Here is a 24,000-nt window from a genome sequence, read left to right as displayed (position 1 = left end):
ATTAAATGCAGAAAGTATACCCAGCAATTGAAGGCCATCTTATGTGGGGGAGAAAACTGACCATTGTCAGAGTCATCTTGAACTTGACGAATAGGATCCCCTGAATTAACTACCCGAGGTTTCCACGGTTGTCGCTTTATTTTGGAAGTGGAGCGGAGGACAGAGTTGATCTTGCAACAGCAATTTGACGATGTCTTCATTATTGGACTGTGTATGGAGTGTTTCATTGTGAAACACTCGACCAAAAGTTTCCAAGTTCTCAGGCCTCAGCTGGAATATGGTGGACAATTCTGGGCACCACATGTCGGTAAAGGCCTCAGGAAAGGTGCAGAGGAGGTTTACCAGGATGTTACCAGGGATGAGGAACTTCAGTTGTGAAGCGAGATTGGAAAAGTTGGAACAGAAAAAGGTCAAGAGGTGACCAAATCGAGGTTTTCAAGATGATGAGTTTTGATAGAGTGGATACAGGAAAACGATTCCCTCCGGCGAGTGGGGTCATAGATTTAAAAGCATTGGTCAAAAGATCTTGAGGGGCGACGAGGAGAATTTTTTTCACTCAGAGAGTTGTCGGGTCTGGAATGCTCCACCTGTAAAAGTGGTGGAGGCTGATTTTAAAAGGGAGTTGGTCAGGTATTTGAGAATGAGGAACTTCCAGGGTTAGGGACAAAAAGCGGGAGTGTGGGTCTAAGCACGGCTGCTCTTTCAAAGAGCCAGTACAGGCAAAACGGGCCGAATGGCCTCCTTCTGTGCTGTAAGTTTCTGTGAAGTTTAAATTTAAACTGAATTTGCAGCTTTCTAGATCGTTTTCCCATGGTGCTGGGGGTCAGGAACTAGGTGGGCACTGCGTAAATTCATTCTGCTCAGTATATTTACTGCCTCTGAACAGAGGAGATGTTCACCCTGTCAGTCCAGAACAGTCTCAAATCCCAGGTCCCATAGTTGAAGTCTTCCATTCTTTCACAGCTTTGGCTTACACTAAAATGTTTTTCCCCGTGGAATGTTGTATCTTTCCTCTGCCCCTTTATTTTATAATCAGTGGTGTCGACACACTGGAGTGTCACAGAGCAAGCACATGCTGCACTTATCTGGGTTTTTAACCTGACAGACTTCACTGAACATTTGATAAAGAACAGGGAGGTGGGGGGGGGGGGGGAGGGGGGGAGGGGAATAAAGCCCCAATTTTAACTGGGGGTGTAAGTGCAGAGGGTAGGGGCGGAGGTGGGGAGCCAACCACTCCTGCTCCTCCTGGCCCACGAGGAAACCTATAACCAATGAATGAATAAGATTTCCCTGGACTTCTTCTGGCCACGATGCTGCCTGCAGCCTGGTTTCTCTGGTGTGGCCAGGCCTCCCGAGCCTCACTGCTGCGATCAGCAGTTAAAATGGCCAATGACGTCATTGAACTCTGACCTTTAAATATCTCTGAGGTCTGTGGTGGGCAGCAGTTAAAATGGAGACGGGTACGAACGCTTCGGGAATGCAGTATTGAAGGCCCAGCCGCCATTTTAACCAGCTGCCTGCCTTGTTACTGCTGGGTGAGCAGGGTTAAAATTGGGCCTTAAATCTGTGGACGGAGCCTATAGTTAAGCACTTAGTTATATAATTTATATTTATATGGTGGAGGTAGTGTGGGAAGTTAAATACAAGTAGAATCGCATTGCGATAATTAATGACAACACATTCTGAGGTAAGTAAAACACATCAGACGTAAATAGAATCACGAGATACTAAGTAACAACCACGATCAGTTATTTAAGCATAACTATCTATCAGTAGCACTTACCTTCTGAACAAACTGTTCCACTCTTGTCTGAAGTCCCCAGACTTCAAATTTGACTGTCACTTGTTTATATGAACACATGACGGGTGAGGGGTCATCCCTCCAACCTTCCTTTAGGGGACCCCGTCCTGTTTTCACTGAGGCAAAATACCTGAGGTCCTGTTGACACAAGACATTCAGCTGTAGGTTAAATGTCAAATAGGAACCGTTTAAAAGATGCGCCATACACAGGCAATGCTTAAATCATCAGGCAATCTGCTTGAAAAATCCATTATCCATGATAAAAAAGCTTTTAAAGGGCAAGTGGAAATTAAACAAACCGGATTAGCTTTAGACAATGGAGGAGGCCATTGCTAAGCTGATGGGGTAATAACAGCTATTCTTTGTTTCTCCTCTGTTCAAGTGTCCATCTTGTTGCCTGCCATTCCACTATCAGGAAGGTGACTTTCACACAATGGTGGCCATAGGTTCCCTACTATTAAGGTGTTAAGCCATGGCTCAGTGGGTAGTACTATTGTCACTGAGTTAGAAGGTTTTGGGTTCCTGGAGTCCCACACCAGGAATATGAACACATATTCTGAGAGAGTGCTGCACTGTCAGAGGTGCGTCTTTTGGATGAGACATGGTCTGCTCTCTTAGGTGGACGGAAGAGTTCCCATAACACTATTTCAGAGAAGAGTAGGGGAGTCCTCCCCGGTGTCCTGGCCAGTATTTATGGTAGAATTCTTTATTAAGATGGAGAGTGACACAGTTAATTCAGAGACTAGGGTCCCGAGGTTAAGGAAAGGTAACTGCGATGTTATGAGACGTGAATTGGCTAGAATAGACTGGCGAATGATACTTAAAGGGTTGACGGTGGATAGGCAATGGCAAACATTTAAAGATCACATAGATGAACTTCAACAATTGTACATCCCTGTCTGGAGTAAAAATAAAACGGGGAAGGTGGCTCAACCGTGGCTAACAAGGGAAATTAAGGATAGTGTTAAATCCAAGGAAGAGGCATATAAATTGGCCAGAAAAAGCAGCAAACCTGAGGACTGGGAGAAATTTAGAATTCAGCAGAGGAGGACAAAGAGTTTAATTAAGAGGGGGAAAATAGAGTATGAGAGTAAGCTTGCAGGGAACATAAAAACTGACTGCAAAAGCTTCTATAGATATGTGAAGAGAAAAAGATTAGTGAAGACAAATGTAGGTCCCTGGCAGTCAGAATCAGGTGAATTTATAATGGGGAACAAAGAAATGACAGACCAATTGAACAAATACTTTGGTTCTGTCTTCACGAAGGAAGACACAAATAACCTTCCGGAAATACTAGGGGACCGAGGGTCTAGCGAAAAGGAGGAACTGAAGGAAATCATTATTCCTTATTACTCAGGAAATTGTGTTAGGGAAATTGATGGGATTGAAGCCTGATAAATCCACAGGGCCTGATAGTCTGCATCCCAGAGTACTTAAGGAAGTGGCCCTAGAAATAGTGAATGCATTGGTGGTCATTTTCCAACAGTCGATCGACTCTGGATCAGTTCCTATGGACAGGAGGGTAGCTAATGTAACACCACTTGTTAAAAAAGGAGGGAGAGAGAAAATGGGGAATTATAGACCGGTTAGCCTGACATCAGTAGTGGGGAATATGTTGGAATCAATTATTAAAGATGAAATAACAGCGCATTTGGAAAGCAGTGACAGGATCGCTCCAAGTCAGCATTGATTTATGAAAGGGAAATCATGCTTGACAAATCTTCTAGAATTTTTTGAGGATGTAACTAGCAGAGTGGACAAGGGAGAACCAATGGATGTGGTGTATTTGGACTTTCAAAAGGCTTTTGAAAGGACCCACACAAGTTATTGTTGTGCAAAATTAAAGCACATGGTATTGGGGGTAATGTATTGACGTGGATAGAGAACTGGTTGGCAGACAGGAAGCAAAGAGTAGGAATAAACGGGTCCTTTTCAGAATGGTAGGCAGTGACTAGTGGGATGCCGCAGGGCTCAGTGCTGGGACCCCAGCTATTTACAATATATATCAATGATTTAGATGATTTCAATGAATTGAGTGTAATATCTCCAAGTTTGCAGATGACACTAAGTTGGGTGGCGGTGTGAGCTGTGAGGAGGTGCTAAGAGGCTGCAGGATGACTTGGACAGGTTAGGTAAGTAGGCAAATACATGGCAGATGCAGTATATGTGGATAAATGTGAGGTTATCCACTTTGGTGGCAAAAACATGAAGGCAGAATATTATTTGAATTGCGGCAGATTAGGAAAAGGGGAGGTGCAATGAGACCTGGGTGTCATGGTATATCAGTCATTGAGAGTTGGCATGCAGTTACAGCAGGCGGTGAAAAAGGCAAATGACATGTTGGCTTTCATAGCTCGAGGATTTGAGTATAGGAGCAGGGAGGTCTTACTGCAGTTGCACAGGGCCTTGGTGAGGTCTCACCTGAAATATTGTGTTCAGTTTTGGCCTCCTAATCTGAGGAAGGACGTTCTTGCTATTGAGGGAGTGCAGCAAAGGTTCACCAGACTGATTCCCGGGATGGCAGGACTGACATATGAGGCGAGACTGGATCGACTGGGCCTGTATTCACTGGAGTTTAGAAGAATGAGAGGGGATCTTATAGAAACATATAAGATTCTGACGGGACTGGACAGGTTAGATACAGGAAGAATGTTCCCAATGTTGGGGAAGTCCAGAACCAGGGGTCACAGTCTAAGGATAAGGGGTAAGCCATTTAGGACCGAGATGAGGAGAAACTTCTTCACTCAGAGAGTTGCTAACCTGTGGAATTCTTTACTGCAGAGAGTTGTTGATGTCAGTTCATTAGATATATTCAAGAGGGCTAAAGGGATCAAGGGGTATGGAGAGAAAGCAGGAAAGGGGTACTGAGGTGAATGATCAACCATGATCTTATTGAATGGTGGTGCAGGCTCGAGGGGCCGAATGGCCTACTCCTGCACCTAGTTTCTATTTTTCTATGTTTCTATGTTTATCGCTCAACCAATATCACTAAAACAGATTATCTAGCCACTATTACATTGCTGTTTGTGGGACCTTGCTGTGTGCAAATTGGCTGCCGTGTTTTACAACAGTGACTACACTTCAAAAGTACTCAAGTGGCTGTAAAGCGCTTTGGAACTTCCTGAGCACGTGAAAAGTGCTGTATAAATGCAAGTCTTTCTTTCAAGAGTGACTGAAGGTGACATGCATTCCATTCCCCTTCCCCCTCTTCCTGCACTTTCTGACAGGAAGTGTTTGGCATTCTCTGGATTATAGATCCAGTAACAAACCCACTAAGTCACAATATGCAATAAAGAATACAGGAATGTGCTGGACAGCAGTGGCAGAGTTTTGCTTTGCCTGTTCCAAAAATAAATTCTCTGAAATTCAAGGAAGTTGCATTCAGGCAACATTATTTCATAACATCTTATCCACCTACTGAAGGTGGGATAACAGAGCACTGCGCATCTCAATGAGATAGGAGCGCAAACACGCATGCAGGAGAGCGAGAGAGATCCAGTCAATTGCCGGCTTAGTGATGCACAGATGGACAAGGGTATTGGAGCAACACAAACATGCACAGGTACAATTCAATGCACAGCGGCCTCACAAAATATGTATGTGAATGTAGAAAAAATGGGGAAAAAAATAAATCAGGTTAATATGGCCTGGGCACCCTTACTCCCGATTGTGGTACCATTAACACTGCCTCGCAAGTGACTCGGCAGTGCTTGTCTGACACCTGTTTTAGTGAGTTGTAGAAGTTGTAGAGATGCTGCGTGATGGATGGGAAAGAGGGAGAGAGATTTGCCATTGTCACTCACCATGCAGACTTCAGGACACATAATCCTGCTGGAGTTTCGCTCATGAGCAACACTAGCCGGGTCCAGCAAACAGGATTTCAGCCAACGAGCAGTGCGCAAGAGGTGAGGAAATTTGTGACCGGGAGGCGACAACTTAGAGAATGGGGCAAGAACCAACAAAAGCTATTCACAACAGGTTTGATGAGAGAGCAAGGGAGGTGGAAAAATTATGCACCAAGATTGTGTGTGTGTGTGTGTGTGTGTGTGTGTGTGTAGCTGTGTGTGTAGCTCTGTGTGGGTGTGGGCCTGTGTGTGTGTGTGTGTCTGTGTCTGTGTGCGTGTGTGTGTGTGTGTGTGTGTGTGTGTGTGTGCGCGTGCGTGGGTCTGTGTGTGTGTGTGTGTGCATGTGTGTAGGCGTGTGTGTCTGTGTGTAGGTGTGTGTGGGTCTGTGTGTGTGAGTAGGTGTGTGCGTGTGTGCATGTGTGTAGGTGTGTGTATGGGTCTGTATGTGTGTGTGTGTAGGTGTGTGAGGGTCTGTGTGTGTGTGTCTGTGTGTGTGTGTGGGTCTGTATGTGTGTGTGGGTCTGTATGTGTGTGTGTGTAGGTGTGTGTGTGTGTCTGTGTGTAGGTGTGTGTGTGTGTGTGTGTGTGTGTGTATAGGTGTGCGTGTGTGTGTGTGTGTGGGTCTGTGTGTGTGTGTGTGGGTCTGTATATGTGTGTGTGGGTCTGTTATGTGTATGTGTGTAGGTGTGTGTGTAGGTTGCTTAATAACCCAGGCATGAGCTGAAAACTGCAAAGCAATTACTGTGCCTTCATCCCTCTACACCTGAGGCTGTCAAAGGGACTCACCTCTGAACTCTTGTAGTAGCGGTCTGGAATTTCATCATAAGCGATGTCTAGAAAACACACCTCGTGATCTGTGTGGTTTTTGTCCGACTCAAAAATCTGCAGGGATATAGTAAAGGAATTGAGCGAGTGACTGAGTGTGCTCACTTCGACTGTAACGCGATATTCGGAACACTGCTATCAGATGGAGGCCTCCATTTCTTTTGGACTTGACGCCCTCCCAGTCTGGGTGGAGGAGGCAGCTGGATACTGGTGTAGCCCATACCTCTTTGTTTATATTATACACGAATGACGACGTTATAAATGGGTTTTAATGGCTGGGTTGCTGGGGTTGCGAAAGAATGGTTTGACACTAGTTGTCCGTTAGCTCTTCTGTTACTGTGAATTGCAAGCAAGTAATTTCCCCCAGTTTTTCTCAAGGCCATCTACCAAAGCTCCACAACAAAAATGAGGAGCTGCTACTTGTAGGTGCCAGTCCTTGCCAGCCTATATCCAATGGTACCCCCATAGAAAAGTGTGGGGGGGGGGGGCAGTGGGTATTTCACCTCCCGGTCTCGTGTGCATATTGCCAGTCGATTGCCACCCGAAATGGGCAGAAAGCAGCAGCTGACTGGCGGGTGGGAGCAGACGTCTGGGCAGTTGGGAGGCTGCAGACTGGCACCGAAGGAAGGTTTGCTGGCAAGCGGGTAAAGTCAAGCGAGGTTTCGGAAAGGTCTCATGGGAGGGAAAGGTTGTGGCGGAGTGCCGAGGGTGGTGGGGGCCGGTGGGGGGGGGGGGGCGGGGGGAGGAATCCGAGACACCCCATTCACTGACAAACCAGCGGCCTTAAAATCTGAAACTGGCTGGAATGGAGCAGCAACCGGAGATGCCCCATCTTAACCACTCACCCCCTCTGATCCTGCCGAGGGGGAGCGGTGGGGGGGGGGGGGGAAGAGCTAATATCCGCCACCCCCCCACCCCTCAGGGTTTCTGGGTGAAGCCCAGTGTTGGGGCCTTTGGGGTTGAGCTGCAGGATTTGTGATTTTCCCTGGGAGCAGAGAGAGGAAAGAGAACTGAAGATCCTGGTACAGAGGTGACATAGAATTACAAAGACTTTGCCCTCAGTAGCTTAGCAGCATCAGATTTTTCATAAATCACAAATACTGAAAATATAAGTCGAGGCGTGTCAATCTTCAGTCAGGAAAAACAAACATGTCAGTTTAGAATAAATATGTGCTTAGCTCCACAGTACAATGCATGTGGTGTAACGTGGTCCAATGCCCTGATCTGCACACGGACTCACGTGATCATTGCACCCGTTGTTGTCTTCATATTTTGTCTCAATGTAAATGGAGAATTTCGGCAAAAAGGAGCACTAGGGAAAATGGAGGAGAAAGGGAAAAGTGAGTGATTACATAAACCTGCAATACATGAGTAACTCACTTCAGTGCAGTACTGTTGGCTGTCTTTTGGATGAAACATTTTAAAGCCGAGGCCCCGTCTGCTCTCTCAGGTAGATGTAAATGATCCCATGGCACTATTTCGAAGAAGAGCAGGGGAGTTCTCCCCAATGTCCTGGCCAAAACTTATCCCTCAATCAGATTATCTAGCCATTTATGTCATTGCTGTTTGTGGGAGCTTGCTGTGCGCAAAATGGCGGCCAAGTTTACCTACATTACAGCAGTGACTACACTTTAAAAGTACTTCATTGGCTGTAAAGCACTTTGGTACATCCTGAGGTCGTGAGAGGTGCTACATAAATGCAAGTTCTTTATTTCTTCTTTCATCCCAATCGAAGATGGGCTCAAGTGGCAATTGAGACAAGACAGACAGAGGCATGTTTGCTCTCGAGCCAATGGGCCTCACCACACTTGGCAAATCAGAACAGTAATCAGTCAATTCACTTGTTCTGTTTAGCGTTGAAAAGGTGGACTCCCGCAGCAGTCAACAGTGCTCACCGACCAGAGGGAGTATGTTGACACCTAAATCCTTTTGTTTTAGTTCTATAGTTATGATAATGGTGATTTCTGGACATAATCTTAAATTTAGAGCTAGGCCGCCAGGTGGGAAATCAAGAAGCAATTATTCATGCACAGGGTTAATAGAAATCTGGAACTCTCTCCCCCAAAAGTCTGCGGACACTGGAACAATTGGCATTCTCAATATTGAGAGCGTTAGACCTTCGTTAGGTAGGGGCATCCAGGGATATGGAGCAAAGACGTGATCAAACTGAATGGCACAACAGGCCCAAAGGGCTGAATAGCCTACTCCTGTTTGTATTGTTACAGGGCAGTGAATTGAAGAGGTTTGTTAATGCCACCTCAACTCCACAATACATTGTGGCCTTAGATCACACTCTGCAGAGTATAAAGTAACCCAAGATATTTCTAAGTATTTTCTGTTCTCAGTCTTTTGGGCGAATGGAGTGTCATGTTAGACAGTGATGGGTAAAAAGACTTCTATAATCTAACCATATGATTTGACAGGCAATAAGAGAGGGATTATTCTCACTATAAAGTACAGTAGGTATGATATTCACCTGTAAATGCATCACCTATCTAACCAGCTGCAGCATCTAGCATGGAACCATGCTGACAGCTTTTCTGTTCTGTTCCATAAAGAACATTTTTTTCTCTGACAGCAAAGAATAAGGGTATAAAAAACCCCATAGGAGGCAAAGACACAGGCACGGCAAACAGTCAAGACGCACATTAGTACAAACAGCAGGCTGATATGAATGATGCGGATATTCCCGGCTGGAGATTGATTTCTTGGTTTCCTAATGACTCTGAGGACCTTAACAAAAGGAACGCTTTCTAATTATAGTACGGACAAGGTTCATGGACCTGGACTGGGCCTTTCCATCAGATGTTCTCCATGGTAACCACAACACGCGAGTGCCTGTGTGGCTGCCAAAACCGCCATTTCTCTCAGAATGATTTGTCCCATCACTGGCCATGTGTAAATTCAGTTCATTAAAAGTCATGATTTTTGAATCTAACGTTATTTAATGAGGCAACACTGGGAGAGACTGAAGGCAGTTGTGGTTGGTGGACTGTCAACGATTTTGGAAACTAGCTAAAATAATTACAAGTCAAATGACATTTTTCCACAAATGCAATTGTTGTCTCTGTGCCCCATTTCTCTCCTTTTTTCACTATCTCTTCCAATCGGATTATCGTGACAAAAAATTACAATCCCTGTCGGTTCTCATCGCCTCAGGGTCGCCCGGAGTGATTCTCCCTCAGATTTTCCCACTCTCCCTATGGGAAAGTACCAAATCCCTGCTTGATGCACAGCGGGACTGAGATCGTGAGCCTACTGTGTGATGGATCACTCGCACTAATTTGCCGCCTAATGCACAATGCAGAGCACGTTAGTAGCAGATTTTATTGCCGTGGCAGTAACATTTAATGTGCTCCTCGGGTTGCCAACTCTCATTGGACGTATTCAGGGAGGCTTCATCACATGACCTCCCACCTCCAACTTCCCCGCACCCCACACTCTCCCCATTGTCTGCCTGACATGGCCATGCTCGCAGCTGCCCTGCCTTCCCACACAAATTGGCAAGCGAAAAGAGTCTTCATTGCAGGATTGGAGGATTCCTGACTGTCTGCCAAATAGCCTTTATTTTCTCCATCTCCAATGTTTTTTTAACTAATAAACAGAAGTGTTCATATAAAATGAAAAAAAAAAAAATTTCCAATGCCTTTATGATTTTTCTCCTGGGTTGCTGGTAGCAGGATCCCAGAGATCCATCTTCAATTCCTGGAGACTCCAGGACAATCCTGGAGGGTTGGCAACCCTATGTGCTGCCTCATCTCTGATGTAAAGGTCATATCCCACTCCTTACTTTGCTGCTTTGTGGACCATTCTTAATAGGAGGAGGGAACATGGGGGTATTAATATTGGTGCTTCAAGTACAGTTTATAGAGCACATCCTAGTGCCGACTACATTTATTCTGCCCCGCTCACTGACAAGCCCGATTTCCCTTTAACCATACCAGGGGCTGTGAGGCAAATACTGGGTTTGAGTCATATTATTTGCAGTACTGCTGCTAGTCAGCAGGGTAGATGAGGATGATCCCTCAAATCCCGTTATATTTAGGGCTCCCTACAACAACAACATGCATTTATATAGCGCCTTCAATGGAGTAAAATGTCCCAACATACTTCACAGGAGCGTTATCAAACACAAATTTGACACTAGCCACATGAGATATTGGAACAAAAGAGGTTGGTTTTAAGGAGTGTCTAAAAGGAGGTGAGGGAGGTAGAGAGGTTTATAAAGAGAATTCCAGAGTTTAGGGCCCAGGCAGCTGAAGGCACGGCGGCCAATGGTGAGGCGACCAAAATCGGGCATGTGCAAGAGGCCAGAATTAGAAGGGCGCAGAGATCTCGGAGGGTTGCAGAAGATGACAGAGATAGGGTTGGGCGAGGTTAACTTAATGAATAATTGCTGCAATTCTTTTGAGGTAGGAAAGACTGAAACTAAATTCCTCTCCTGTTTAATGTCTTTTTTCTATGTTGATTAAATATTTATTATGTTGGAGGTAAGCTTTTTGCATTACAATATTAATTAATTCTTTGAAGAACAAGAAGCCGAGCTTGCCCGTTGGAGGAAGAGGAAAGAAAAAAGACATTCATAGAGAAATCGTCACGATCTCGCAGTTGTCAAACTTGTATTTCAGAGAATATTTAATCTTCAAGCTGTGGTGCATACAAAAATGTTGAAGTGGTTCCCACTTCCATTCTCTTGCTAGTCAAATATTTTGATCCTAGATCATTCATTACATCGTAGCTAAGAAATTTGTAAAGCACTCAATGGCAACTTGTCGCGTTGTCTATATTCACCGCTGTGGACTGAAAGGCCAGCAATTACTCACTGCCCATGTGACCAGCATTATGCACTTATTTTGAATTGATTCCATTCACAGTGTCTATACTTCATTCTTCAATCCAAACAGGCTGATGATTCAATTTGACGCAAATTAATAGCCCTGACAAATGAAGGATGTGTGTCTAGGTCAGGCAGGAACTCAGGGGCAGAAATGAATTGAGTCTCCGATGGTTCTTTGTTCCAAGTCCCGGCTCTAAATAACTTAATGTTGTTACCTTGAACATCTGGAAGTGCCTGAGGCCTAATATAGAAACACAGAAACATAGACAATAGGTGCAGGAGTAGGCCATTCAATATGATCATGGCTGATCATGCAACTTCAGTACCCCATTCCTGCTTTCTCTCCATACCCCTTGATTCCTTTAGCCATAAGGACCACATCTAACTTCCTTTTGAATATATCTAATGAACTGGCCTCAACAACTTTCTGTGGTAGAGAATTCCACAGATTCACAATTCTCTGAGTGAAGAAGTTTCTCCTCATCTCGGTGCTAAATGGCTTACCCCTTATCCTTAAGACTGTGACCTCTGGTTTTGGACTTCCCCAACATCGGGAACATTCTTCCTGCATATAACCTGTCCAATCCTGTCAGAATGTTATATGTTTCTATGAGATCCCCACTCATTCTTCTAAATTCCAGTGAATATAAGCTTAGTCTTTCTTCATATGTCAGTCCTGCCTTCCCAGGAATCAGTCTGGTGAACCTTTGTTGCACTCCCTCAATAGCAAGAATGTCCTTCCTCAGATTTGGAGACCAAAATTGTACACAATATTCCAGGTGTGGCCTCACCAAGGCTCTGTACAACTGAAGTAAGACCTCCTTGTTCCCATAATCAATTCCTCTCGATATGAAGGCCAACATGCCATTTGCCTTCTTCACCTGCTGTACCTGCATGCCAACTTTCAATGACTGATGTACCATGACACCCAGGTCACGTTGCACCTCTCCTTTTCCTAATCTGTAACCATTCAGATAATATTCTGACTTCCTGTTTTTGCCACCAAAGTGGACAACCTCACATTTATCTACATTATACTGCATCTGCCATGCATTTGCCCACTCACCTAACCTGTCCAAGTCATCCTGCAGCTTCTTAGCATCCTCCTCACAGCTCACACTGCCACCCAGCTTAGTGTCATCTGCAAACTTGGAGATATTACATTCAATTCTTTCGTCTAAATCATTAATGTATATTGTAAATAGCTGGGGTCCCAGCACTGTACCTTGTGGTACCCTACTAGTTACTGCCTGCCATTCTGAAAAGGACCCGTTTATTCCTACTCTTTGCGTCCTGTCTGCCAACCAGTTCTCTATCCACGTCAATACATTACCCCCAATACCATGTGCTTCAATTTTGCACACTAATCTCTGGTGTGGGACCTTGTCAAAAGCCTTTGGTTCTCCCTTGTCCACGCTACTAGTTACATCCTCAAAAAATTCTAGAAGATTTGTCAAGCATGATTTCCCTTTCATAAATCCATGCTGACTTGGACTGATCCCGTCACTGCTTTCTAAATGCGCTGCTATTACATCTTTAATAATTGATTCCAACATTTTCCTCACTACCGATGTCAGGCTAACCGGTCTATAATTCCATGTTTTCTCTTTCCCTGCTTTTTCAAAAAGTGGGGTTACATTAGCTACCCTCCAATCCATAGGAACTGATCCAGAGTCTATAGAATGTTGGAAAATAACCACCAATGCATCCACTATTTCCAGGGCCACTTCCTTAAGTACTCTGGGATGCAGACTGTCAGGCCCTGGGGATTTATTGGCTTTTAATCCCATCAATTTCCCTAACACAACTTCTTGACTAATTAGGATTTCCTTCAGTTCCTCCTTCTCGCCAGACCCTCGGTCCCCTAGTATTTCCAGAAGGTTATTTGTGTCTTCCTTCGTGAAGACAGAACCAAAGTATTTGTTCAATTGGTCTGCCAGTTCTTTGTTCCCCATTATAAATTCACCTGATTCTGACTGCAAGGGACCTACATTTGTCTTCACTAATCTTTTTCTCTTCACATATCTATAGAAGCTTTTGCAGTCAGTTTTGATGTTCCCTACAAGCTTACTCTCATACTCTATTTTCCCCCTCCTAATTAAACCCTTTTCCTCCTCTGCTGAATTCTAAATTTCTCCCAGTCCTCAGATTTGCTGCTTTTTCTGGACAATTTATATCCCTCTTCCTTGGATTTAACACTATCCCTAATTTCCTTTGTTAGCCATGGTTAAGCCACCTTCCCCATTTTATTTTTACACCAGACAGGGGTGTACAATTGTTGAAGTTCATCCATGTGACCTTTAAATGTCTGCCATTGCCTATCCACCGTCAACCCTTTAAGTATCACTCACCAGTCTATCCTAGCCAATTCACATCTCATACCATCGAAGTTACCTTTCTTTAAGTTCAGGACCCTAGTCCCTGAATTAACTGTGTCACTCTCCATCTTAATGAAGAATTCTACCATATTATGGTCACTCTTCCTCAACAGGATTGCTAATTAATCCTCTCTCGTTACACGACACCCAGTCTAGGATGGCCAGCCCTCTAGTTGGTTCCTCGACATATTGGTCTAGTAAACCATCCCTTATACACTCAAGGAAATCCTCCTCCACCGCATTGCTACCAGTTTGGTTAGCCCAATCTATATGTAGATTAAAGTGACCCATGATAACTGCTGGCTGTACCTTTATTGCACACATACCTAATTTCCTGTTTGATGCCATCCACAACCTCACTACTACTGTTTGGTGGTCTGTACACAACTCTCACTAGCGTTTTCTGTCCTTTGGTGTTCCGCAGCTCTACCTATATAGATTCCACATCATCCAAGCTAATGTCCTTCCTTACTATTGCATTAATCTCCTCTTTAACCAGCAACGCTACCCCACCTCCTTTTCCTTTCTGTCTATCCTTCCTGAATATTGAATACCCCTGGATGTTGAGTTCCCAGCCTTGGTCACCCTGGAGCCATGTCTCCATAATCCCAATTACATCATATCCGTTAACAGCTGTCTGCGCAGTTAATTCATCCACCTTATTACGAATATTCCTCGCATTGCGACACAGAGTGATAGGTGATGTGGGAAGGGATCTATTATCTCGGCTTTGCGCTCACAGCCATTAGGATGATCACCCACCCCTCCCTCGACAGTGGCAAGGGATCTGAGGAGCTCATCAGCAATTAATTACCAGCCAAAGCCAATGTATATCTCTGATATGCTGCGATATCCTCCAGACAACATACGCACGGAGCAATTAACTAATGAAGCTTGCTGTGTATGCTTTACACTCAATTAACTGTTGATAACCAATGCTATTTTCACACCTTGGGCTAGAGTTTAGTTTTTTGCATGCTTAACGGCCTCTTAACCACTGAAATGACGTATAACGCCCATATATCGCCCATTTAGCCACAAAATGAAAACTGACGGGCATTTTTCGGAAACTTATCGCCAAGCGTTACTTTCCCCATGTGCATATCGCCGGGAAAAAATAATACCGCCCGCCCACATTTTTTGGGTGAATCATCAGAGTGGGCAAAATCAACGCCCATAATATCGCCCAGCATTACTTTCTGCACGGAATTAACGCTGAGATTCAACAATACCACCCGCCCACTTTTTTTTGTCGTAAAGATCATATTTGCCAAAAGTAGCGGCCATGAGATCGCCCAGCGTTACTTTCAGCACCTCGCGCACAATATCGCTCACCCAAAAAAACGCCCAGAAAAAGTGGAACTAACCGGAACTAATCACAGCATTATGGACGCCATGTTCTACATCACATGTCGCATCCTTTAAAAGGCTGCTGTGCTTCAACCTCGGGGGAGTTCGGATGTACTCTGGAGGTCGCTGGAGTTGATGTGAACATCTGTACAATCATCTTGACCATACTGTGACCGATTGGAATTTAATAGATATCTTTGTCAGGACATTCATTGTTTGTGACCAATCGGTGGAAAACAGAGAGTTATTGCAATGGGGCCTGTCCTTTCTCACCCTCTCTTGATGACCAATTACATGCTGTAGACTCGAGATGGCTGAAGGTACGCGCCACAGATTATGTGCCCAATGTAAGACGTGCCAGACGGATGAGGAGGACCAGACGTTACACCCCCCCCCCGCAATAACAGGGACAAGCGGTCTTACCTCGACTTGCCCGACACCACCTGCTTTCAGAGATTGCACTTCCACAAAGAGGTTATCACTGAGGTATGCCAGCTCATAAGGGGAGATCTGCAGCCTGCCAGAACCATCAGTACTTCACTGTCCATTGAGGTCAAAGTCACCACAGCACTGCCTTTCTACGCGTCGGGTTCTTTTCAGGCCTCAGCTGGCGACATTTGTGATCTGTCTCAGCATGCCACACATTACTGCATTAGACAGGTCACTGAAGCCCTGTATGCACGCAGGAAGGACTTGATCAGCTTCCCTATGACCAGGGAGTACAGAGTGAGAGGGCTCTTGGATTCTCCAGAATTGCAAACTTCCCCAAGATGCAGAGAGCAATAGACTGTACGCACATCACGAAGCGGGCACCTTTTCAGGATGCAGAGGTTTACAGGAACCACAAGGGATTCCACTCCCTGAATGTCCAACTCGTTGTCAACCACCAGCAAATTATAATGGCAGTGAATACTAAATTTCTGGGCAGCATCTGACTTGTTTAACAATCAGCCACAAGATTAATGCTGGATTCTTGGTGACAAAGGATATGGCCTCGCCACCTGGCTGATGACCCCCCTGCATGACAGCCACACCGAAGCCGAGAGGCGATACAACGAGAACCATAGAGCCACTCTCAATATCGTGGAGAAAACCACTGGAGTGCTGAAGCAGCGCTTTAGATGCCTGGACCACTCAGGAGCCGAGCTCCAATACCACTCTGAGCAGGTAGCTCAATTCGTGGTGGTGTGCTCCATGCTCCACAACTTGGCTATCAGGACGGGACAAGAATTGCCTGATGAGTCTGACAGTCCACCTCACCAGGGAGAGGAAGAGGAGGATGAGAAGGTGGACGCTGACATCGGCCCAAACAATCAGGCTAATGCTGAAGCCATGCCCCCGCCCCCCCTGTAGACCACATGAAAGGGCCCGTGGTGGCATGATAGCTGCAAGAGCCTTACATCTGGAGTTCATCAATGAGCACTTTGCCTGAAAGAACATTGGTGTTATTTACAAGGCGGACACACTGTTGGGTGTGCAGGTCATACATCAATGGTGGGCATCACCTTGGTGACAGTTAAAGTTTAAGTTGATTGAAGTTAAGTGTAATTATACCCTTTGATGTTAAGGAATCACCAGCGTGTAACAGTGCAGCTATCTGAGCCAATGCGCAACAAGGTTTTGTTAAATAAAAAACATTTAAACCGAACAGTTGTCTGAAATCATCAGTATTTCTGTAAAAACCAACCCTTCCCCACCCCCCTGCTTCTCCTCCCCACCTCTACCCCTTCCCCTTCCCCTCCTTACTCCAAGCCGCTTGACCAAGGAGCTCCTCTGGCAATGCTTCATTGGGAGGGGGGCGGTGATGGCCGAACCGTTGGCTTGGACAGATATGGAAGAGGACGGTGCCGAGGTGGGAACGTGCTCCGAGCCAGAAGCAAGATTTTGCACCAATGTTCCTGGCTACCAGCTCCAGGCCTCCTCCATCCCTTCCATGTTATATCTTATTTGTTGGACAAAAACTCGGTGCCAACTATGTTCTTGGTGCTTAGTAGGCTTTTTGTTGCTGGTGAATCTCCCTTGTGCTTCCCACAGCAGCCAAACAAGCACACACCACAGCCACACACACCTTCAGTCCCTCTCAGCTCCCTCTCTCTGTGTCTCCTCTTCTGCGCATGTCATGATGACCCTTGACCTCCTGAATCGCGAGAATCGAGCGTTGCCATGCCACTGCTAAGGACGGCGACACTTTACGGCAGAAGGTCAGCGAGATATAACGCTAACACCCATTTCATATCGCTCGCGTTAATGCCCAATTTCAAAAATGGAGACTCGGTGCTTTGAGAATGGGTGAGAAGCCGGCGATCTGAAAACCCATTTTTACCGCCCATGCCAGAAATAACGTCCATTTTGGAATGATATGCACAAAAGTGTAAAATCTAGCCCCATATATTTTATTATCTGTTGGGAATGCAATAAAACTATTTTTGAGTTCCAATGATGAGCTTAAGAATATATTTGACACAAGAATCCTTTAATCCTTCTAGCAGCGGGCTATTTTGCCAATGATTCTGATAATATACGTCAAGGCAATAAAACTAAAGCAAAATGAACTGAACTGATAAAGCTTCTGGGCTGCTGCCTCGTGCCCCTCCATGTACACATTAACTTGAAGAACTATGTTTTTTAACATTTGTTCACGGATGTGGGTGTTGCTGGCAATGCCAGCATTTGTTACCTATCCCTAATTGCCCTTGAGTGGCTTTCAAGAGCAATTAAGAGTCAACCACATTGCTGTGGGTCTGGAGTCACATATAGGCCAAACTGGGTAAGAGCAACAGATTTCCTTCCCTAAAGGACATTCGTGAACCAGATGGATTTTTACCGCAATTCGGTAGCTTCATGATCACCATTACTGATACTAGATTTTTATACCAGATTTATTTAATTAATTGAATTTAAATTCCCCCGCTGCCGTGGATTTCTAGTCCAGTAACACTACCACTGTGCTACCACTCCGGACAGTTGCGATTCAGGGAGCGGAGTACCAAGTGGTACAACAAGAGGCATGGCGGAGATCAGCTGTAGTTACAGCGTAGCCATTTCTATTTTAGCTTGATTTTTGACCATGAGAATTTTCTTTTCTTTTCATTTTGCTCCAATGTTCCAGTAGCCATTAAACCCAATGGGATAGATTGGGTCCCAATATCCAATATGCAAGTGTCACCAGAATACGAGGTAGGAATGACATATTGCCGCAATTCACCATTAGGCAAATAAATGGGCAAAGATCAAGGGCAGACACTTTATCCACTTCTCATGAATAGATCAGCCTGCCTATATATCCAGAGACAATGGATGCATACTCCATCACTCATTATATAGTAAGGATTTTTGTTTTATGGGTGGTGAGGTGGTGGAACTTCCAAACTCAACAAGTTGAAATATATTATTCCTGGAGATTACAACATTCTTCCATTCAAGCTATGTGACAAGCACTCCCGTATCAGCTGTCAGATTGACTGGTCCAGAGAAAACGTTATTTACTCTAAAAACAGATCTTGCCTCAAAAGGGCATCTTTTACACCAAAGTGATGTTTAACAAATTACAACATCCATCCTTTGGTCTCTTGAAGTGTGACTGTCAATTTAGTGCCCACTACCATCATCATCATCATCATAGGCAGTCCCTCGGAATCGAGGAAGACTTGCTTCCACTCTTAGAATGAGTCCTTAGGTGGCTGAACAGTCCAATACGAGAGCCACAGTCCCTGCCACAGGTGGGACAGACAGTTGTTGAGGGTAAGAGAGGGTGGGACTTGCCATGCGTTCCTTCCGCTGCCTGCACTTGTTTTCTGCATGCTCTCGGCGATGAGACTCGGCGATCAACACCCTCCCGGATGCACTTCCTCCACTTAGGGCGGTCTTTGGTCAGGGACTTCCAGGGGTCGGTGGGGATGCCGTACTTTATCAGGGATCCCCACTTTGAGGATGTCCTTGTAACGTTTCCTCTGTCCACCCTTGGCTAGTTGCCATGAAGAAGTTCCGAGCAGAGCACTTGCTTTGGAGTCTCGTGTCTGGCATGCGAACAATGTGGCCTGCCCAGCGGAGCTGATCAAGTGTGGTCAGTGTTTCAATGCTGGGGATGTTGGCCTAGTTGAGGACGCTAATGTTGGTGCGTCTGTCCGTCCACGGGATTTGTAGGATCTTGCAAAGGCATCATTGATGGTATTTCTCCAATGACTTGAGGTGTCTACTGTACATGGTCCATGCCTCTGAGCCATACCGGAGGGCGGGTATTACTACAGCCCTGTAGACCATAAGCTTGGTGGTAGATTTGAGGGCCTGGTCTTCGAACACTCATTTCCTCGGGCGGCCAAAGGCTGCGCTGGCGCACTGGAGGCGGTGTTGAATTTCCTCATCAATGTCTGCTTTTGTTGATAAGAGGCTCCCGAGGTATGGGAAATGGTCCATGTTGTTGAGGGCCGTGCCGCGGATCTTGATGACTGGGGGGCAGGACAGGCTGGTGGAGGAACTTTGTCACAGATGTTTAGCATAAGGTCCATGCTTTTGTATGCCTCAATAAACACGTTGACTAAATCCTATAGCCTCTGAATGTGCGCAGACGCAGGTATCGTCTGCATACTGTAGCTCGACGACAGAGGTTGGGGTGGTTTTGGACCTGGCCTGGAGGCGGCGACGGTTAAACAGCTTCCCACTGGTTCTGTAATTTAGTGCCATTCCAGCGGGGAGCTTGTTGACTGAGGTGGAGCATGGCAGCGAGGAAGATTGAGAAGAGGGTTGGGGCGATGACGCAGCCCTGTTTGACCTCGGTCCGGACATGGATTGGGTCTGTAATGGATCCGTTGGTAAGGATCACGGCCTGCATTTCGTCGTGGAGCAGGCGAAGGAGGGTGACGAACTTTTGGGAGCATCCGAAACGGGGGAGGACGCTCCATAGACCCTCGCAGTTGGCAGTGTCAAAGGCCTTCGTAAGGTCGAAGGCCATGTATAAGGGCTGGCGCTGCTACCTGCTTTTTTCCTGCAGCTGTCGCGCTGCAAAGATCATGTCCGTTGTGCCCCGTTGGGGACGAAATCCGCACTGTGACTCTGGGAGGAGCTCCTCGGCCACGGGAAGAAGATGGTCGAGGAGGACTCTAGCGACGACTTTCCCAGTGGCTGATAACAGGGAGATTCCTCTGTAGGTGCCGCAGTCGGACTGGTTTCCTTTTTTAAAGATGGTCACGATCACTGCATCTCTGAGATCTCCCGGCATGCTCTCCTCCCTCCAGATGAGAGACATGAGGTTATGTGTCCACACCAACAGCGCCTCTCCGCCATACTTTAGCGCCTCAGCAGGGATTCCATCAGCTCCCGTAGCCTTGCTGTTCTTGAGCTGTCTTATGGCTTTTCCTACCTCATGCAACGTTAGGGTTTCACTGAAGTGGTGGCGGGTTGCATGCTGCGGGATGGAGTCGCGAACACTCGAGTCAAAGGCAGAGTCTCGATTGAGGAGATCTTTGAAGTGCTCCTTCCAGCGGGCCCTGACTGCCTCGGTGTCCTTGATGTGTGTTTCCCCGTTCTTGGCCAGCAGTGGGATGGAACCTTGGGAATTTGGACCGTGGGTGGCCTTGACTACGATGAAGAATCCTCGCACATCATGGCTGTCGGCCAGTTGTTGCATCTCCTGTGCTTTCTCCATCCACCACCTGTTCTTTAGGTCCCGGGTTTTTTGTTGGACCTCAGCCTTGAGCCGCCTGTAATGTTGCTTTGCTGCTCTCGAGTTGGGTTGCTGCTTGAGGCTCAAAAATGCTCTGCACTTGCGATCTATTAGTTCTTGGATCTCCTGATCATTCTCATCAAACCAGTTCCTATGTTTTCTGGTTGAGTGACCGAGCGTCTCTTCGCAGGCACTGGTTATGGAGGCCTGGAGGGCAGACCAAGCGCTGTGGGCATTCTGCATCTCAGGGTCATTAAGGCACACCAGGTAAGCTGCGAGGCACAGGCTGTATAGGACTCTCTTAGCTGGGTCTTTAAGTGCTCCGGCATGAACTTTTTTGCGGCACTACTTCTTCTGTCCCCTCCACTTTGGGGCTATGTTGATGCCGATGATGGATCGGATTAGGTGGTGGTCCGTCCAGCAGTCGTCAGCTCCTGTCATGGCGTGGGTGATGTGCACATCCTTGCGATCCCTGGCTCGGACAACGACATAGTCGAGCAGGTGTCAGTGTTTGGAGCGAGGGTGTTGCCGCGCTATCTTGTATTTGTCCCTCTGGCGGAAGAAGGTATTGGTGATGAGAAGTTCTTGTTCTAGACATTTTGTCAGGAGTAGGGTACCGCTGGAGTTGGCTTTCCCTACACCCTCTCTGCCAATCACACCTCCCCAGAGGGCTGTGTCTTTGCCAACCCTGGCATTGAAGTCACCTAGGAGGATCAGCTTGTCGCCCGCGAGGACGCGGGACAGGGATTTTTCGAGGTTGGAGAAAAACCCTCTTTGATCTCATCCGTTGCATCGAGTGTTGGGGCATACACACTGATGACTGTGGCGCATTGGTTCTGGGATAGGGTGAGTCGAAGAGTCATGAGGCGTTCGTTAACCTCGCAGGGTGAGTCTTTGAGGCGGTTGACCAGCTCGTTTTTGATGGTGAAGCCGACTCCGTGAAGGCGACATTCTTCCTTTGGTTTCCCTTTCCAGAAGAAGGTGTAACCTCCACCTTATTCCTTGAGCTGGCCTTCACCTGCCCGCCGGGTCTCGCTTCAGGCAGCGATGTCGATGTCAAAGCGTCTAAGTTCCTGGGCAACTATGGCGGTGAGGCATTCTGGCCTGTCGCTGTTGGAGTTGTCCATGAGGGTCTTGACGTTCCAAGTCCCGAGCTTCATGTTAACGGAGTGGAAGATGCCTGTGAGTGAGTTCTTTTAATGTGGGGTGGTCGTTGCACACTGGCCACCACACGGGCTTAGCTGAGCAAGGTCTTGGTCCAGTGGCAAGAGTGTCCAAGACCTTGCTAGAGGGATGAAGGCCTGCCGCTGGAGGGATGAAGGCCCACCGCTGGAGGGATGTGGGCCAACCGCTGGAGGGATGTGGGCCAACCGCTGGAGGGATGTGGGCCAACCGCTGGAGGGATGTGGGCCGTCGCTGGAGGGATGAAGGCCCACCGCTGGAGGGATGAAGGCCCACCGCTGGAGGGATGTGGGCCAACCGCTGGAGGGATGTGGGCCGTTGCTGGAGGGATGAAGGCCCACCGCTGGAGGGATGTGGGCCCACCGCTGGAGGGATGTGGGCCAACCGCTGGAGGGATGTGGGCCAACCGCTGGAGGGATGTGGGCCAACCGCTGGAGGGATGTGGGCCAACCGCTGGAGGGATGTGGGCCGTCGCTGGAGGGATGTAGGCCCACCACAGGAGGGCGGGTGATGTCCCGGTCGCCTGGTCGGAGGCTCACCTGCTCGACGAGCGTCGTTGTGAGAAACCCGGTTTCAAATGACTGAAAATAATGCTAATAAAACACACCAAGCTATTTTCTAGTTAGTTTGGGGTACAGTATTCAATTCCTTAGTAAACATTTTTAAAAGAAAATAATTCTTGAAAGTTCCTTCACGTTGTTTAAAAGTTTCTCCAGAAGTTTTAAAAGTTTCTCCCGAAGTTTTAAAAGTTTTCTCAAGTTGTTTAAAAGTTTAAAATGAAAGTGCCCACTACCATCATCATAGACAGTCCCTCGGAATCGAGGAAGACTTGCTTCCATTCTTAAAATGAGTCCTTAGGTGGCTGAACAGTCCAATACAAGAGCCACAGTCCCTGTCACAGGTGGGACAGATAGTCGTTGAGGGAAGAGATGGGTGGGACAGGTTTGCCGCATGCTCTTTCCGCTGCCTGCGCTTGATTTCTGCATGCTCTCGGCGATGAGACTCGAGGAGCTCAGTGCCCTCCCGGATTCACTTTCTCCACTTAGGACAGTCTTTGGCCAGGGTCTCCCAGGTGTCGGTGGGGACGTTGCACTTTATCAGGGAGGGTTTGAGGGTGTCCTTGCAACGTTTCCTCTGTCCACCTTTGGCTCGTTTGCTGTGAAGGAGTCCTGAGTAGAGCGCTTGCTTTGGGAGTCTCGTGTCTGGCATGTGAACTATGTGGCCTGCCCAGCGGAGCTGATCGAGTGTGGTCAGTGCTTCAATGCTGGGGATGTTGGCCTGGATGAGGACACTGATGTTGGTGCGTCTGTCCTCCCAGGGGATTTGTAGAATAGCCCACCACCACTGAACTACAGACAGATGTGGGCTCATGTGCACTGGGTATTGGGATCTAAATTCATTTCACACAAGGCCCTCACTGGTTGCAGATACCTCCCATCAATCTTGGCTGGATTCAAAGTTGACTCAGTATTGTCACTAAAGAAAAGAAAGACTTGGGGGGTAAAAATTCACCTCTGCCCGAAACGGTTCGCACCTTCCAATTTTTTGAAGTTTTTCTCTGCTGCATGGGTTGTGGCGGACGTGCCGCCGATATTCGGCCCCTGGATGGTGTTTTTGCTGGGGGCGGATGTAGTTGTGGCTGAGGGGCGGAAGCACCCTTGCAGCGGGTCGGCCGTCCCGATTACTCATCAGCGCCTCGCTAATGATGTCAGCGCGACACGGACATGCCATGTCACAACGTCGCTCACCTTCAGTTAAAAGGGAGAGCCGCTGCGAGCTCGGCATATTTTTAAGTTAGGTCCACTGGACCACCAGGGAGGGTTTCAGCCGGGCCAGAGGAGGTGCCAGGCTGCCTGTTGGCAGCCCGGCCGAACCCGGGGGCATAATTGTCGGGCCCGACCTGGCAGTCGGCCGACAATAAAAAATAAAATGGCGTCGCCGGCAGCGCCACCTCCCCTTTAAGGGAGGCCGTGCCGCCATCCAACAAGGACCAACAAGGAGGGCACCGACACAAAAAGCTGTCGGGGGCACCGGCCGGCAGCAGTGCCGCTCCCGCGGGGCAATTTCACAAAAGGGATATTTCCCGCGGGGCAATTTTGGGAAGCGGTCGCCGCCGGTCGGTA

General features: G+C 47.1%; 1 protein-coding gene across 1 annotated transcript in view; it reads right to left on the bottom strand.

Annotated features, from left to right (window-relative positions):
- The window catches only part of LOC139281110 (cytoplasmic phosphatidylinositol transfer protein 1-like), a 284,745-nt gene that overhangs the window by 70,019 nt on the left and 190,726 nt on the right, over positions 1 to 24,000 (bottom strand). The window contains exons 7-9 of the mRNA XM_070901063.1: positions 7,712 to 7,783; positions 6,433 to 6,528; positions 1,784 to 1,939 (exon numbers count right to left, since the gene is read on the bottom strand). Coding sequence (XP_070757164.1) covers positions 1,784 to 1,939; positions 6,433 to 6,528; positions 7,712 to 7,783 — 324 coding nt within the window. The remainder of the gene's footprint in view (positions 1 to 1,783; positions 1,940 to 6,432; positions 6,529 to 7,711; positions 7,784 to 24,000) is intronic.

The sequence above is a fragment of the Pristiophorus japonicus genome, chromosome 15 (assembly GCF_044704955.1).
Source record: "Pristiophorus japonicus isolate sPriJap1 chromosome 15, sPriJap1.hap1, whole genome shotgun sequence".
Taxonomy (NCBI): Eukaryota; Metazoa; Chordata; class Chondrichthyes; family Pristiophoridae; genus Pristiophorus; species Pristiophorus japonicus.
The sequence above is the reverse complement of the archived record's forward strand: the minus strand, read 5'-3'. Positions and strand labels throughout refer to the sequence as shown.